A 17,001-nucleotide genomic window follows, 5' to 3' on the forward strand; every position below is an offset into this window, starting at 1 on the left:
CATGTGTACTTGTGTAAAATCATAAAATCTGAGGACCATGTTCTGGAAGAGAGTCCTCAATGTGTTCCTTTTTTCTGAAGATAACATAGATACATAAATATGCAAGATGTTCAGAATTAGTTTCATTGAACTGATTTTAAAAGTCAGAATCTACTTTTAGAAAATAATATTTTCAGAAATGTTCTTTGCTTTATTTAGAAAAATTCTCATGTTATTACAGACTGAGTTTCAAGTATAAGTGACAAAAATATACATTTTATACTTATTTTTCCCAACAAGAGTTCAACCACACATATTTCCACCACACAATGGAAAGGAAATTATCACCTAATATGTTAGTCTTGATTCTTTTTAAAAAAATGATGTTATAAGAGGTGACACAGAATATGGAATTGAGAGGAGAGTGGTATATTGCAGTCTCTTTAAGGACTACAGTTCCAATATCTTATCATGTCACTGCTCTGGAGGTATCACACTAGAGACATTATTAAGCTGAACCACTTTCCAGGAAAATCAAATTTAAGGAAATCTGCACTCTGTAGACAAAGAGGGAAACAACACTGTGACCTTCAATGATTCTTTAACACCATGTTTCTTCTTTCCATGAACTCTCCCATTGCTTCTAATCATTTCCCCCATGGGCAACATAATTCCTTTCAGAGGATTAAGTGAAAACAATGCATGAAACGCAGATCATGATTGCGCAGCACCAGCATGGAGTTGCTCCCTGGTTGATGACTCGAGTCAGTTTGTGGCTTATAATTCATCACCATCCTCTGAGCTAAAGCTGCTTCGACTGCTCGCTTTGGAAACTGCAGGGGAAGTGGCAGAGAGAAGTGGGTCCGTGCCAAAGGGGCAGATTGTATCACTTAGTAGCATGCCGTCCAATCTTTGTTCCTCTTTCAGCGCGGCACTAAATGATAAATCTGTGAAGTGAGACAGAGGATCAGAGAAGGCCAGAGCTTGCTCACAGAACTCCGGGCTTGTCCCCTGAGATGGAGTCAGTTGTTGGCAGCAGCCTACTGAGTTCTTCTCAGGATGGGTCTGCTGTTTGGTGATGTGGGTACTGAAATCAGCTGTGCCAAGTGAAGCCAGTATTGGCAGACCATGAGCACGTGCTTGTATTTCTAGTTCCTGCAATTTCCAATAAGAAATTGTAAATTATTAAATAGTACATTGGAAAAGTAGATTTAATTATTGAAATCAAATTAGAAAAAATATTAACTAATAATCAAAATGAAGAAGGGTACAAACTATAAACACATTTTACAAATAAAGAAATCTGGTGTCCTTGTAATGCTTAAAAATTACTTAAATAAAAAAAAAAAAAGTCCTTGCGGTGGCTGTAAACTCCATGGTATGTGGTGGGAGCGTAGTGGCTTGGGCTAAACAGTGTAGTATGTAAACTGTGGAAAGTCTTCCATTCATTTATTCCTCCTGGTTCATCTCTTGTCATAACTCCAGAGCATTTCACTGAACTAGGGTAAGTGTATTACTTGACCATGTGCCTGTTTGCATTAAAAAGAGATGCAATTATAAAGCCCATATTCTAATATTTTGTGACACATGAACAGATGAAAGGTAATGTTAACTGGTAAAGTATGCCTCAAGGCAATGAAATCTATAACAGTGTTACTGAAGAAATGAAGGAAGAGGGTGAAATTTAGTGACCAAAATCATCTTGCAGAAACAAATGCTTCACTATGTTGTCTGGTTTCTGTTTTTCAGTGGGGTGTGTGTGTGTGTGTGTGTGTGTGTGTGTGTGAGTGTGTGTGTGTGTGTGTGTGTGTGTGTGTGTAGGCTATATCACATGTGGGTTAAATGAACATTATTTTCTGCATTTGGTAATTGGTTCTCATCCATTCTACGTCTACTTAAGTCATCTCGAACTTAGATCTCCCATCAAAATCTAATTGAAATGACCCAATTGAGAAGCTTCTAAAAGGCAGGAAACTTATTTTTCCAAAGGAAAATAAAAGTTGTTAATAAGAAAATGTGTAAAGGAGAGCAGCAGCGGATGAAAGCGATGACAGGATAGTCAGATGTTGGCTGAGCAGCGCAGGGCAGCCGTCAGCACCTGAATCCGGAGCACAAGCTGCCGGTTAGCCTGCTCTAACTTCTTCTGTCGGTGCTCTAACTCCCGGGCTCTCTGTTGTTCTTTTTGGAGCCACTTGATGTACTCCACGGATGCCTTTAGAATGGTTCCTTTGTTCCAGCGCATATCACTGCAGAAGAGGGAGATAACCTTTTCACAATTGTGCATGTCAGCAGAATTCATAAGAACTTACAAAATCTTTTACATTAATATGAAATAATGATTTACATGACTATTATTCACTCTTAGATATTATTGCTTCTGAATAGAAATTTTAATAGAATAGTTAAGAAGCCCTTATATAGTAAAATTAATCCCAGAATGAAAATAAGTGTCAAAAGAAAGTAATAAAGTGACTTTTTGTGGGAGAGCTAAATGCAATATCATGATTCTACCATTACAGTTTTTATATTTTTAGTGAAAATTGCTTTTATTATTAACTCTAAGATTAAAATCTATGTGCAGTATTTCTGCATTAATGAACTAGGAAATGTACATTACTGACGACTTAAGCCTAAATTTTTTAAGATCATTTCAAATGTACCAATCTTCTAACCTATTTCCTAATATGGTTGCTTTTGTTTCTAAGAAAGAAAAAATACATTCTCCCCTGAATGGTGATCCTGTGTGGTTGTGAAATGCAGCAGAGTTGGGCAACATTGCTTTATGCAACAGAGCAAGCTTCCTGAAACCATTTAATCAATTTTTCCGCACAAACAATAACATCATTATTTTTAAAGCTGGATTCAGAACACTATTTTTTAAACATTTTAATATTTTTAAGTATTTAAGATAAATGACTAGAATTAAGCATTTCTGAAAAATCTTTTAAGTTTTGGTATAGAAAAATATTAAAATGCTTTTAACATAGGAGAAATAATAATATAGAAGTGTGGAAGTGGCTAATAATGATCTTAATATCTGAAAACATCATGGATGTAATGCTGCATGAGAACTATTAATATGCATTAATAATAAGAACCAACTAATTAGCAAACGTTAATTAAAGTGGTTAGCCAATGCTGGTGACTGAACCAGAAGCTCAGTGACTCCACTAGATCCGGCTGGCCAGGCAAGCTCTGAGCCCCTCCCGTTTCTGACTCGCAGCAGAAACTCTCAGGCACGCACATCCAAGCTGGATTTTTATGTGAGTGCTGGGATCTACACTCAGATCCTCACGAATGAGTAGCAAGTACTACCCACTGAACCACGTCCCTCACTGTGAAAATTATTTACATACAGTACAAAGTAAGCAATAGCAAATTATAGACTTTTTCCCACAGCTGTTTTTTTTGTTTGTTTGTTTTTTGTTTTGTTTTGTTTTGTTTTAGGTTGTCTAAATATATATTGAAAATAGTCCTGGTTTGTATAATTTTTATAAACTATGATACAGTTAATAAATTAGTTATCATGGGTCAGATTTAGGAATATAAAGTCTATGGAACATCAGTTTGAATATTACTCATGGAAACAGCTTGGGTGGCCAAGTCATTAGCAGCAACATATGAAAGGAAGACACATTTTCATCCATTCAGCAGAAAGGTTTAAAGACTTTTGAGTGGCCAAACATCTACGGAAATGCTCCAAACCACCTTCATGTTTGCTCATTTTAAATATCATCTGCTTAGTTTTCTAGGACCAACATGACTGTCAGGATCAATCCTGTTCATAGGGATTTCTGTCACGGTAGAGTAATTATGAAAAGACAAGCCATTTTTGATGTTGAAACAAGAGTTATCTGTAACTGAAAAACATTGTGATCTCCTGAATTGGCACACTTAAATAGTAGCAGGAACCTTATGGAACCTCAATTTTGTTTCATTTCCTCCCATGGGGGGTAGGGTGCATGAAGGAAGAAGAATAAGGAGCAAAAGACATGGCCCACACCCACGCAATATGACCAGCCCCAAGTGGACCTACTTGGATATATAATATGTATATAAACATATATAATATATACATATATGTATATATGACATGAAGTTGAGAGGGGGCATGTTGTTGGGGGATATGGGAGTGTTGAGGCAGGAAATGAGGAAGGGATATGTTCAAATTTTTTTGTATACATGCATAAAATTTTCAAAAGCAAAGAAAAAAATTAAAAGCAAAGGACAATTACAGCCAAATCTAATCCTAAAGCACTACTTATTTAAATTTAAAATAAATCTACAAAATGGGGAGGGAGAACAAAGTACACTTTTAATGACACCTGATGTCATTTCAACTGTTTTTGGAGTTTGCTGTATCCGACAGTATTTGAAGAGATAAGGCTTTGCTCTTCAAATGATTAAAAATGTTTATATATATATATATATATATATATATATATATATATATATATATATATATATATCCCGACATATGTGAATGTCCTTTCTTCCAAGGTAATTTCACATACTGTAGGATTAAAAAAAAAATGAAAGAATATGTTATCATAGAAATGTGGGATGTGAAGACACGGCTAAACAAAGGAGGGAGACATTGTCCTTTCATTTCCATAAGGCAATTATCCTTGAAGACCTTAACACTTTTGGGACAAGAGCTAAAAGTCTGAAGATAGCGTCAAGACAATAAGGCCTAAGGTGTGAATTGGTATAGGACTTCCTTCAGATAACTCTGCAAAAAATGCACATCAGCTGTCACCTTGTATGTGACGTCCACTTTAAAGCATTAGAGTTTTATAACCAAGAAATGTAGAAAACACCAGGACACATTCAATTTGTATTTTTTAAATACTATTTCTCAACTCTAGTATTTCTGTATAATATTCTCTTTTTAACTCCATGATTTTGATCTGCAAAGAATTACAAATTTCTGAATGTTTGGGAATATAAAAATGGCAATGCCATTGAATTCTACATCTTCGAAGTAGCTCTGGCCTCATTCCCCAAAGTTTAGTCTAGATAGCTGGAAAGGCCCTCAGCAGGAGATGCTCCACCATGCCTGTGCCCAGGAACACACATGACATTTAGAAGGTGAACTCCAGGTCTTCTTGTGTGCTTTACTGGTCTTCTGTAAACATGTGGCTTTTGCCTCTTGTTTTATTTAAAAAAAAAAAAAAGCAGGGTTCATTATGTGACCTGGGATAGCCTCTAAGTCACTACATAGCAAAGATTGGCCTCAGACTCATAGTAATCCTCCTGCCTCTGCCTTCGAAGTACTGGAATTACAGATGTGAGCTACCACACCCAGCTATTCTCTTGAACAACAACAAAAATAAAAAATAAAAATAAAAACCTCAGTCATCTTAGTGGTTGTTACCTATGCAACAGATTCTTTTGAGAGTTATTTATTTAAACTGATAATCTCTTGATATTTTTGTTGTTTTCCATTTGAGTTTTTAGTTTAAACATTGCCATAATGTAGTAATGCTATTTCTTATTCACTTTACTTTCTTTAAATGGAATCCTGCCTTCTCTGTATTGTCCCTACAATCTTTCCATAGTATTTTTCCTGAAGCTTTTTAATTATCTGTATTAACATCTAAAATTCAACCAATCAGTCCAAATTGTTTCATAGACTAGTCATTCCTAGGGTCTTCAGATTCAGAGTCTACTCTAGTAAAATCCCTTTCAAGATGCTAGATTCAAGATTCAACCATGGCATCCTCACTACTGAACCCCAAAGGACAATGAAGTAACAAGTGAGGCCTCAGCAAGCCAGGGAATGAAATATATTAAATATATTAAAGCAGAATTTAGTGCTCAGGTGTTTGAATGACATGCTAGAAGTCATATATAGAATATAGACACATTCATCATTTGACTGTTCAGTGTGTTTACAGTAAGATCTTAATGTCATTTGTCTACAGATAGCATTATAAAACAGGAGAGTAAGGAGGATTGATGTCCATTATGAAGAAAAGGATGCTTAAGAACACATATAGTGAAGGTTTCTCAACTACCTTTTCTTTCAGCTGAGTCTGTGGTAAATTGATTTCCCATATTCTAGGCCAGAATGAGACAAATGATAGCCACAGACAGATTTTGTCAATAGTTTCTATGGCTATAATCATTCTCACTCGTTTACATGTAGTCTTTGTCTAATTTGGGGGCGATTAATGGCAGAGTTAAAATAACTGCAATACTTCCTACATAAAACATAAGGCTTATGACATTTATAGGAAAAGCTTGTCATGTGCTATACAATGAGTTAAACCAGAAAGAATTAGATTATCAAAATAGCTATAAAATGTTAAAGATTGCAATACTTCAACAATCTTTATAATGTATTCTAGTATACCTTACTGATATTTTTATAAAATAATTATAAAGGAAAGTCAAATAGTTACTATAATTTACAGATTTATATTTTTAAACCTTTGTGGATATTGAGGTGAGAGTTTACTCAGGGGTTAAGGCACTTGTTGCTATTGCAGAGGACCCAGGGTCAATTCTCAACACCCACATAGTAGCTAACAAATGCCTGTAACTCTATTAACAGGGGATCCGATGCCTTCTTCTGACCTCTGTGGCATTAGACATGCACATGGTCCACATATGTACATGCAGGAAAATATTCATACACGTAACACATACATGTATTTAATTCATACTTATAAAACATATATGTATTTATATTCATACATATAAAACAACAAAATAAATAAATCTAAAAATGCCTGTCTGTATGAATGTATCCATGTGTGTCCAGGTGCCTGAAAATGCCAGAAGATGTTGGATGCCTTGATGTTGGAGTTACAGGCAGGTATGAACTGACCTACATAGGTGCTGAAAACCAAACTCAGTTGCTCTGGAAGAGCAACAAGCATTAACAATTGACCCATCTTCCCAGACTCAGTTCTCTTTGAATAACAAAAGAGCTCTACATTTAGTGAATTTAGCATGTTTTTATGATTATCACTAGAGCCCAAGCTAGGCCTGAGCCCTTCATCTCTCTCTGCTGAGTCGAGTCTCTCTGCCATGTTTACATTGAAGACTATACTGTCTAGTGAGCTCATGAGGATAAATATTACAGTCTTTTCTAACGTGAATTATTTATTTGCCTAAATTAGTTATAACATTTAGATTTAAGGAAAGACTATTTTCAAGTATCACTTCATCAAGTACCCTCATTTCTGAATGGGGAAGTTTGGAGTGATCATTTTTTAAAAATCATCATTCAAGCTGCAGATCATGACTTTGCTTTTTGTACAAAAACTCTACTTTCAAAATTAAAAGTTTGATTAGTTATTCTTGATGTTTATAGTCTCGAACACCACATTTGGCTTTGTGTTTGCACCAAAATCTTGTTGGCACCAATCAACAGTACTTTACAATTCCATTTTAACGTGGGTATCTCTAGAACTTGAACATATTTGACATTGTGACAATTTAATTTTAATGCTCAAATAAATCTTAAGTTGGAAGAAATGCTATTATCATACGTTGAATATCCCAGTCATTATCATAAACAGCTTTTGACACTACCATTAAATTGCCAATGTTGTTAGTACGCTGAGAGCCACTCTGAGCTGGGGGGAACTCAGATACTTATTTTGACTATCAGAAGGTTGAATCTAGGAAATGCCTTGATGCTTAACAATTATCACCCTGAAATAGATATTTCAAAGGGAGACCAGAAGTAGACTAATCTTTGCTATAAGATGCTCCGTTTCCTGGTCATTGGATCTGTCCTCCCTTTTCCCACCCACCTATTTGTAAGACACTGAGACTACAACATTATTGCACAAACGATTTTGAACTCACGGATCATTAGACTTTGGAATAAGACTGCCAAGCTCCTTGATTCGGTAATTAATATTATACCTTCTTCTTCTTTCAACTATTAAGAAAGAAAGATTATTGATTATTCTCATTAAAACACAGTTCACTGTTGGTCAGCTGTAAATTTAATAATCTTTAAAAAATAGTAAAAAAGATATTCCCAGTTAGTCAAAGGACAGTTTTTAATAATAAGAAAAAAATTTAAATATGTCTTATGCTAGCAGGAAATTTTGTAGTAATAGAATTATGAATATTTATTTCATAACATGATAAAATATTTTGCCACAAAATACTTTCATTATTTGAATTTTCTCATAATGCTATATACACACATATATATTCATATGCTTATCCTTTTTGGCTGATACCTCACACATACACATTCTGGCAATTTGTTAGTATAATCTTTAAAGGCCATTCACCATGTTTTACCATCTCCTCAATGTAGTAGGAAGTTTTTCTGTGTCCCACATGGCCCGTGCTTGGGACAAATCTCTCACTCACAGTCCCACAGCCTTTTATAAAATAATCATACAGAGGCTTAATATTAACTATAACTGCTTGGCCATTTGCTCAGGCTTATTACTGACTAGCTCTTACACTTAAATTAAACCATAATTCTTATTTATGTTTAGCCACGTGGCTTGGTACCTTTTTTCAGTTCCGCCTTCACATCTTGCTTCCTCTGTGTCTGGCTGGCGACTCCTGACTCAGCCTTCCTCTTCCCAGAATTCTCCTTGTCTGCTTATACCACCTATACTTCCTGCCTGGCTACTGGCCAAACAGCATTTTATTTATCAACCAATCAGAGCAACACATTCACAGCATACAGAGCAACATCACCCATTACCTCAGTGCTTAGCACATTGCAAGTACACGTGATCAGTTAACTATGATTGTATCTCTTGGACTGGAGAGTTGGCTCAGTGGTTAAGAGCACTTATTGTTCTTGCAAAGGGCCCAGGTTTTATTCCCAGTACCCACATGGAAGCTCACCACCTCCTTGGGTATCAGGCATACATGTGGTACAAAACACTCATACACACAAAATAATAAAAAAAATAAATCTAAATAAATAAATAAAAATAAAAAGCCTTCTAAAAAAAGTCAAGTGGTAGAGGCACATGCCTTTTATCCCAGCACTCAGGAGGCAGAGGCAGAGGCAGGCATATCGCTATGAGTTCAAGACCAGCCTAGTCTACAAAGTTCAAGGACAGTCAAGGCTACACAGGGAAACCCTGTTCTGAAAAGTAAAAACGACAACAACAACAAACCCCAACAACTATAACTCTATCTCCAGAGAGCTTGGCCTATACAGGATGTGCTGACTAAATGTATGTGGATTAGACAACTAATTTGTTTTTCTCTAGTTAACATTGATTTAGTGTGTTGTGCATATGTGTATAGACTTACACACAACAGTATGTGTAGAGACCAGAGGGCGTCATGTGGGGACAGGGACTCCCCTTGCACTGGGTGGATCCCAGGGATCAAACTCAGGTCGTCAGGCTCGGCAGCAGCACCTTCACCCACTGAACCTCCTCACTCGTCCTAATTTCCCAGTTTTAAGTTTTTGTATAGAGAAGTGGTTTTCAAACTCTTGCTTGAATCAGACATATCTGGAAGGATTGTGGAACAGATTTTATTTTCCTCATCCAGGAATTCTGATTTTGGTAGAGTCAGCGTCTGCGCCGATGTCATTAGGTAAAACTGTGATTTCCTGTGTAATGCTAGCCAGTTGAGAGCTGTAGAGATAAGCTCTCTAGAGTTTCTCCCTCCTTATTATTCTGTACATTCATTATGTGTAGCAATTTTGTGTATGTAGAAACTATTCACTGTTGATGATATAATGAGTTTCCTATAATATTTTTGTAATGGATTACATGTATAAAGTATTCAGAGAAATTTGTGCCCCAAAAAATAAGATAAAATAAAAAGGCCATGAGAAAAGAAAAGCATACTTCAAAAACGTTGTAAAATACCCAAATAGCACCTACTTGAGAACTAAGATCTGCTACGTGAAATGAGCGAAGTCACTAATAAATATCATTTGCCTCCATAACCTTGTCTACAAAGTGAGGTGCCATTAATGAGCTTGGTCTTCAGAAATGGTGCATTCAAGTTAGAATGCAATCAATCACTGAGCTTGTTCGCTCTCTCTACTAATCCTCCTGATTCTTGGCATATGACTTACAAAGCAGCTAACTATTTCTACATCCATAAACAAAAGTAAAACTGATAGAAAAGCTTATATGCTTTACAGTGAGAATTTGATAACAATTCTGTGTTCACATACATTATCTCTATATCACCAATGAAACATACAACAGTAATGAAGAAAGTTCATGATTTTGTCTCAAAATAGGTTAGTTTTACATTTGTTCAAAATTACCTAATTCCACATTGTACATACTATCAAAACCTTTCCTCTCCTTATATTCTTCTTATAACATTTTAAATGGCTAATTACCACTTCGGTTCTTCTTGAATATGCAGTTTTTTTTAAAAAAAAATCACTTTAAGAAATTGCAAAATTTCACTATTCATTATGCCTCTGACATATTCAGTGAACCTAGTCCACTGGCATTCTGCTGGCATTCAGTAGACCACTTTTGCCTTCTCTGGCCACACCGACCCCAAGGCAGACCAAGGCCAAGAGAATCCTGCTGAATGAATGGCACTCTGGCTAACTTGCACAAGGAACTTCCTCTTTCACTCCAGGGCTTGTTTCGAGGCCCAGGACAGGCCATGACCTGAACTCTCCTCTCCTGAAGGAAGGAGCTCATACCTGTAAGTGTGCAGCCAAAAGGTAGTATAGGAGTGGAGTGGAATGTTCACTCACATTCAAAGCTACTGACAGCATAAAATAGAAAGATATGAGAAGTATGTTGCAAGATAAAAGCTAGCACCTGTAGCTGGAGTTTTCCTGCCTGGCCCACAGTCAGGACAAATCTCTGTCACCCGCCAGTCCCACAGCCGCTCAGACCCAACCAAGTAAACACAGAGACTCATATTGCTTACAAACTGTAGGGTCGTGCCAGGCTTCTGGCTAACTGTTTTTACAGCTTAAATTAATCCATTTCTATAAATCTATACCTTGCCACGTGGCTCGTGACTTACCAGCATCTTTACATGCTGCTTGTCATGGCAGCGGCTGGCAGTGTCTCCTCCCACCTTCCTGTTCTCTCAGTTCTCCTCTCTGTTAGTCCCGCCTACACTTCCTGCCTGGCCACTGGCCAATCAGTGTTTTATTCATTGACCAATCAGAGCAACAGATTTGCCATACAGACCACCCCACAGCAAGCACCATTCTTCCCAGGCCAAACTCAGGGGTCCTGGGAATTCTCAACCCACTCCTGGCCTTCCAGGCCTTGATAAGGACTTAGCATTTTCAAATTTGATTTTTAACTTTTATATATTTAGGCATCAGATAAAGGGAACCTCCTTTGTGGTTTTGCAATGACTTCACACTTTCTGTAGTTATAACTGTTTTATATTTGTCACATATAAAATACATGGCACTAAATTTTTAACATTAATTTACCTCAAAATAAAATGATGTAGCATGAGAATTTAGTTTCAAAACACTTTGATAAGACACATGACAGACACCAACCATACTGTACATTGAAGACCTGTTGGACAGCTGCCTATACAGAGAACAGAAAGAGACAAGGACAGTAACTCCATGGGCCCCATGATTTCCCAGCATGTTGATTCCTTGTACTAACCATCAGCTCTGCCCACTCATGCACCCCCTTATCTCACAGTCTGAATTAAAGTTGTCTGCGATGCCCTTGAGGGCTAAGGGAACCCAAAGTTTACGGCCGAAAAGAGTTGGAAGGAAGGGCCAGCTCTCCTACGGGTCAGTTAACCATTGTCAGTCTGATGTGGCAGGTGCAATAAGAACTGGCAAGGGTTTCACAGGTACATGCAGAACGAATTTCAGGTCATTGCACAGAAGAAAACTGCTGGCTTGACTGGAGGCTTTACTCTTTCATTTTCATAATTCCTCTTTCTTTGTTGAGCCTTGTCTCTCAGAACAAAGCTGCCTCACACTCAGTTAGTGGAAGTCACTTGAAATACGGAAGCTCTTAAAACAAGACTGAGCACTCTAAATCTCAGCCTTGCTGCTAAACTACCTCTCCCACGTGCATTTCTCCATCTCGTGTGACTGGTTATCAGAGTCAAATTGACCTGAAGAAGGCACAAGGAAATCAGCATTACAACATAAGACATGCCTTTCAGTTAACGTATCATTGAAAAGGGAGGAGCAAATTGATACTGAAAAATGAGAAGGTGCACTTGTTTCTGGTGAAATGAAGTACATTTCACAGCCAGTTCATGTCTTTAAACCCATGAGTTGGTGAATCACAACCCTGCTCAAACGTAACCAAATACACTCATCTCAGGCAAGCACACCTTTCCTAGTCACCTGGTTTTATGAAAATGCAAAACCTTTTGAAGGTATCTCCAAGTTTGCATTTCCAAAACTGTTTCAAGTTGCTAAACATGACCAATTAATTTCAATAATTCAGTTTCAAGTGGTAGTGGTATGACAGTAAAAGACTCTATACTTGATTTTCCTTGCACTTTCTCTGGTAGTAATTTTGTTTGAAGAAAAAAAAAACATACTCACTGAGGTTGTGGTTATCCTTTTTCTGTCTCTCTTTCGTCAAAGCTCTAGTGTCAGTTTCTGAACAAAAGAAAAAAAAATAATCAAAAAGGAGTTTAGTTCCACTTTGAAGCCTTTCCATGCAACCTTCAGAAACACTGGGTAGAAAGAGAATATTGCTTGTTCTAGAATGGTAATGGTGTAATAATACATTTGATGCCAATCTGAAGGAATGTAGAGCAGGGGATGTTTTAACAAAAGGCAATGGCAAAGTCTTTAATACCTGGAGTAGCAAAAACCTGATCTGTTTTCTAGCTTTCCATTTAACAGTCACGTGGTTAATTATCAAACTTGTTGCCTTAGGCTCTTCACTTGTGAAATAAATATTATGCAATAGCTACCTGATAAACAGTGAGAGGGCTATACAGGCATGTTACATGGAAAATGCTGAACTCTTCATTAACTTCTACTATCATTCCCATAATTTTGAGATTCAGAAACGAACCTAGTCTCTTCAAAAATATTTATGATTGCTTCATCAAAGGAATTGCAACTAGCTATGTATCTCAGATATGCATGTCAAAACCATTCTACCACTCAGGAAATAACAAAAGTCTCTACAGACTGGCTGGCCATCAGTTTCAAAAGAGTCCACAATGATTCTTCCTCCCTGATCTTCATAACACAGATAGTTCCTCCAGCATCGACTGGGATTACAATAATTACAGAGTGTTAAGGAGATGTTCAAGGCAGCTCTCAAAGCTACTTCTATTGTGTTTTCCATAGAACCTTTTGCAGAGATGCATGCAGTTACAAAGTAAGATGAGCTGTCAACTTACAGCATTCTCACAACCTATGCATGTACCAGCTTTGAAATGTATTGTCTAGCCCCAGTCACATGTTACCTTCTGTGCTCTGGAAGATTTCCAGAATGCAGCCCTATAAGAGACTCTGAGTCACAACAACTGGCTAAACCTCTCCTGAATCCCTGGCCCAAGAATATAGGATCAGAATGTTAATGTTTGAAAGAATCCATTCAACTAAAATGTAAATGATATTGACCCGTTGTTTAGTGATACTAAAAAATGATAGATTTACTCTCAACACTTATCCCTTTTAGCTATTGTGATCATACTTTAAAAAAACTATTCAGCATGGAACTATGCTATTCACATAGTATGCAACTGATAACAATTTTTAAAAGTTAAATTTTTTTAAAAGTCGACATTACCTGCAATTTCCTTTTTCATGGGCAGGTTGCTTGGACAGGAAGTACTCATAAGATTCGCATTAACTGGAGAAATCCCCTGCTCACCACTGTACACATCCAAAATACTACCAGATAACTTAAAGAAAAAAGAAAGAAAAGATCAACTAATTAACGCCACTATACACACATACATATTTAGTAGTGTTCCTTAAATCCCTTATTTTAAATTTGTCACTCTTTAATAATCATGACAATAGATTCCATGTTAGTTTTAAACAGAAATATACATTGACTACTTTTAAATACATTATAAATGCATATGAATAAGATATACTGGAAATAGTATTTGGATTGCAAGAAAAAGAGAGATCAGTTCATGCATGAAGGAAAATTCTGATGAATATTTACAAACCTATGGAGGTTTGAGCCAGATCATGACCTGGTTGTAAATTAGTACTATTAAAGTATCATTTTGAAAAAACAACACACATCTTAGCAAATCTGGAAGTTCCTTGCAGACCACAAGTCAAGTAAAATGTTAAAACCTTTGGGAGCTTCAGAGTACTGTTAGTACTCTCAGAATTTGGCCATCAGGAGGGATTTCATGTTGTTAATGAAGTGGGAAACTAAGCTTCCTGGAAGGGCTATTTTTTCCCTCTGTACACTAGTGTTCTAGATTGATCTAAATACCTCAGCTGGTAACCAAGAGCACACTAAGACTAGTTTGCCTCTAGTGAACATAGGTTCTCTCCAATTATAAACTCTGTAATTCTTGAAGTTCTTCTTGGAAACAATTTCTTAAAAACCCAAGGTGCTTTATGCACAATTCAAAATTGTACTGATGCATTACTCAAACTATGCTTATTGATCATACAACAATATTTAATTTAAATAATATTCATATTTTAAATAATACACATTATTTCAGAAAAAAGTTACATTTACAACATAGGATTTAAAATTATGAAATATTTCTATTTTATATATCTTTATTCTATTTCTGGGCAGCTAACCAAAGGCTGAATAAGAAGATTTTTTTTCTTTTCCTTAAGGTCTAGGAAAAGTATATATATATATTATTGCAGAGAATTCACTCTACGTTCCTACTTATTGTGAAATTCCAGTTCAACCTGAGAGAATATTTCAAGATTTAGAAAGTCAGTTTGGCAATCAATATGAAGAAAGGAAGAAAGTACTTATTAAGGCTGAAATACATTTTCAGGATAATAAGTTACTACAGTATATTAAATAACTATGTATTTCTAAGGAAAATCAACTATGAAATGAAGTTTAAATTATCTAATACATAAATTTATGTTCATATCAAGAAGTGCATTCTAGCCTGCTTTTGTCACCATGGCATACATTTTAGTATACTGGTGTCTTCATCATAAACTTTATTAGAAAGCCTCATCTTTAATTTATCCAGCTTATATTTTACTTATATTTACTTACATTGATTTTTGCAGTGCTCAGGATCAACCCAGGGCCTGAAATATGCTATGCACATGCTCTATCATGAGCTATGCCCTTAACCCTACAAATTTACATTAAAATTTACATTTTAAAATAATGGTATTTTAAAATGTGTTTTTACTTTACAGATTTTAGATGTGGGATATTTAAGTACTTATTCCTTTTCAATTTACTCATTTTAAAAACAAACAAAGTTGACTAATTTGGAAAGATGATGTATGTGAATCTCTGGCAAACACAATTAAGAGGTGTTCCACAATGCAGACCATTTCCTTAACATGTGTATCACTAAAACAGAGCTTTAAACATACATATTTTCCTTGGTCGTTTTGAATAGCTTGTTGGTTATGAGCTGAGGCTTCCCCACCTGAGTCATACATTTCCACTGTGCCTTTGAGAAATATAATGGACGTGCTGAACAAAAAGACAGGGAGTGGAGGGGAAGGAACTAGGGGAGGGGCGCTTTTCCTCTGAAGAGCTTGAATTCAGATGGATTTCAATGTAGACTGGCAAATTGCAGAAACGTTAAAGGAAAAGCAGAGCTCTAGTCCATGTACTGTAATAATGGAGAGAGAGGCTCCTACCCACAGGGTCCACAGTACCTGCTCAGACAGTACTTGGTGCATTATTCCTTAGAAACAGGACAGTCTAACAATGAATCTACTCCTGCCTAACTCTAGCTAGATTGCATCATCCCCTGACCCCAGTTACAGTATAATCTATGCCTTAAAGCACAATGATTAATACCCTATTTAATTTTATGCTGTAGGTACTCTTCTATTTCATGTAAATGGCTAATCACTTTTTGAATATCATTAGACTGTTGAGTTTCAAAGCATGTAATACACTTCAGGTCATCTAAAGAGACTTCTCTCCATTCAAAGTTGTGAGAGTGCAATGTTAGTGAACATTGAATGCATACATACTCATTGGAAAGAGCTTACAAAGCAAATTTGTATCTATCTTTGTCAGAGGTATGTGTTAATTCAGCAACAAGACCTATGTCTTTGTAGATCAGTAAGCAAATGGAAGGTATTTTGTGAAGATGCTTTTTTTCTTGTTAAGGAAAGGAAGACTGGTTTGAATGAACGTATTGTTACCAAACTAATAAAAATAAATAATTTATCTTAAAATCCATTTAAAAGGGTCAAGTATACATCTGCGTAAGAGGATGAGTCTTTCTGGTAGAGAAAGAATAACATTTCCAAGAAACTGCTCAACGATAAATAGTGATTGACAGTGATCTCGTGATATCTAGATTTTATTCTCCTCTCCACTTCTGAGGTCTGAGGAACAGAAATAACCTGGATCTGGCCTTCACAAGTGATAAACCTTTTCAAAGCAGCCAGTATTTCCTAGAGGATGTTGGGGTATACGCAGGTCAAAATAGCAAAACATCTAAGGAATGTAACAAATTTGACCAAAAAAAAAAAAAAATGCAGCATTAGACATGAAATAAAAGGAAAAGAACAAGAAAAATCAAATAAGAAGAAGTTTATTCAATTAGCCTATAATAAATAAGGGAAAGTTTTCATAATAATCTATAATAAAAATAACAAGTAAAGCTAACAATGAACCTGCAGGAAGGAATTTTATGTCTGGTACTGTAATCCTAGTCAAAAGTCCTGTGGCTTGGGGAGTCATATGCCTTTGGGTAGCACTGGCTATTGTTATTTTGCTGAATTTTCATGCTGTCAAATTACCTTCCAAACACTTAAGTTCATATGGATAGAACTGGGCTGAGATGCACCAGGCCAAAGAAGCTCCCTTTTTCAGTGGACAGCATCCAGTGGAGGGACAGACAGCTGCTCAGTGTGCTGGGAATAAGAGATGCAGTGCACATCCCTAGACAGACCATCTAGAGTAAGCCAACACCAAG

The 17,001-nt window shown here is 36.3% G+C and overlaps 1 protein-coding gene across 2 annotated transcripts in view; it reads right to left on the minus strand.

The window, feature by feature from the left end:
* Nucleotides 1-216: 216 nt before the first annotated feature.
* Nucleotides 217-17,001, minus strand: part of Tfec (transcription factor EC) — a 39,352-nt gene continuing 22,567 nt past the window's right edge. For both annotated transcript variants that reach the window (XM_052721405.1, XM_052721407.1), the window contains exons 2-6: nt 13,668-13,782; nt 12,461-12,517; nt 7,804-7,879; nt 2,078-2,225; nt 217-1,134 (exon numbers count right to left, since the gene is read on the minus strand). In XM_052721405.1, the coding sequence (XP_052577365.1) occupies nt 757-1,134; nt 2,078-2,225; nt 7,804-7,879; nt 12,461-12,517; nt 13,668-13,782 (774 nt within the window). In that variant the 3' untranslated portion in view covers nt 217-756. The remainder of the gene's footprint in view (nt 1,135-2,077; nt 2,226-7,803; nt 7,880-12,460; nt 12,518-13,667; nt 13,783-17,001) is intronic.

The sequence above is a fragment of the Peromyscus californicus genome, unplaced genomic scaffold (genome assembly GCF_007827085.1).
Source record: "Peromyscus californicus insignis strain IS unplaced genomic scaffold, ASM782708v3 Scaffold_6__1_contigs__length_162567912, whole genome shotgun sequence".
NCBI classification, from domain to species: Eukaryota; Metazoa; Chordata; class Mammalia; order Rodentia; family Cricetidae; genus Peromyscus; species Peromyscus californicus.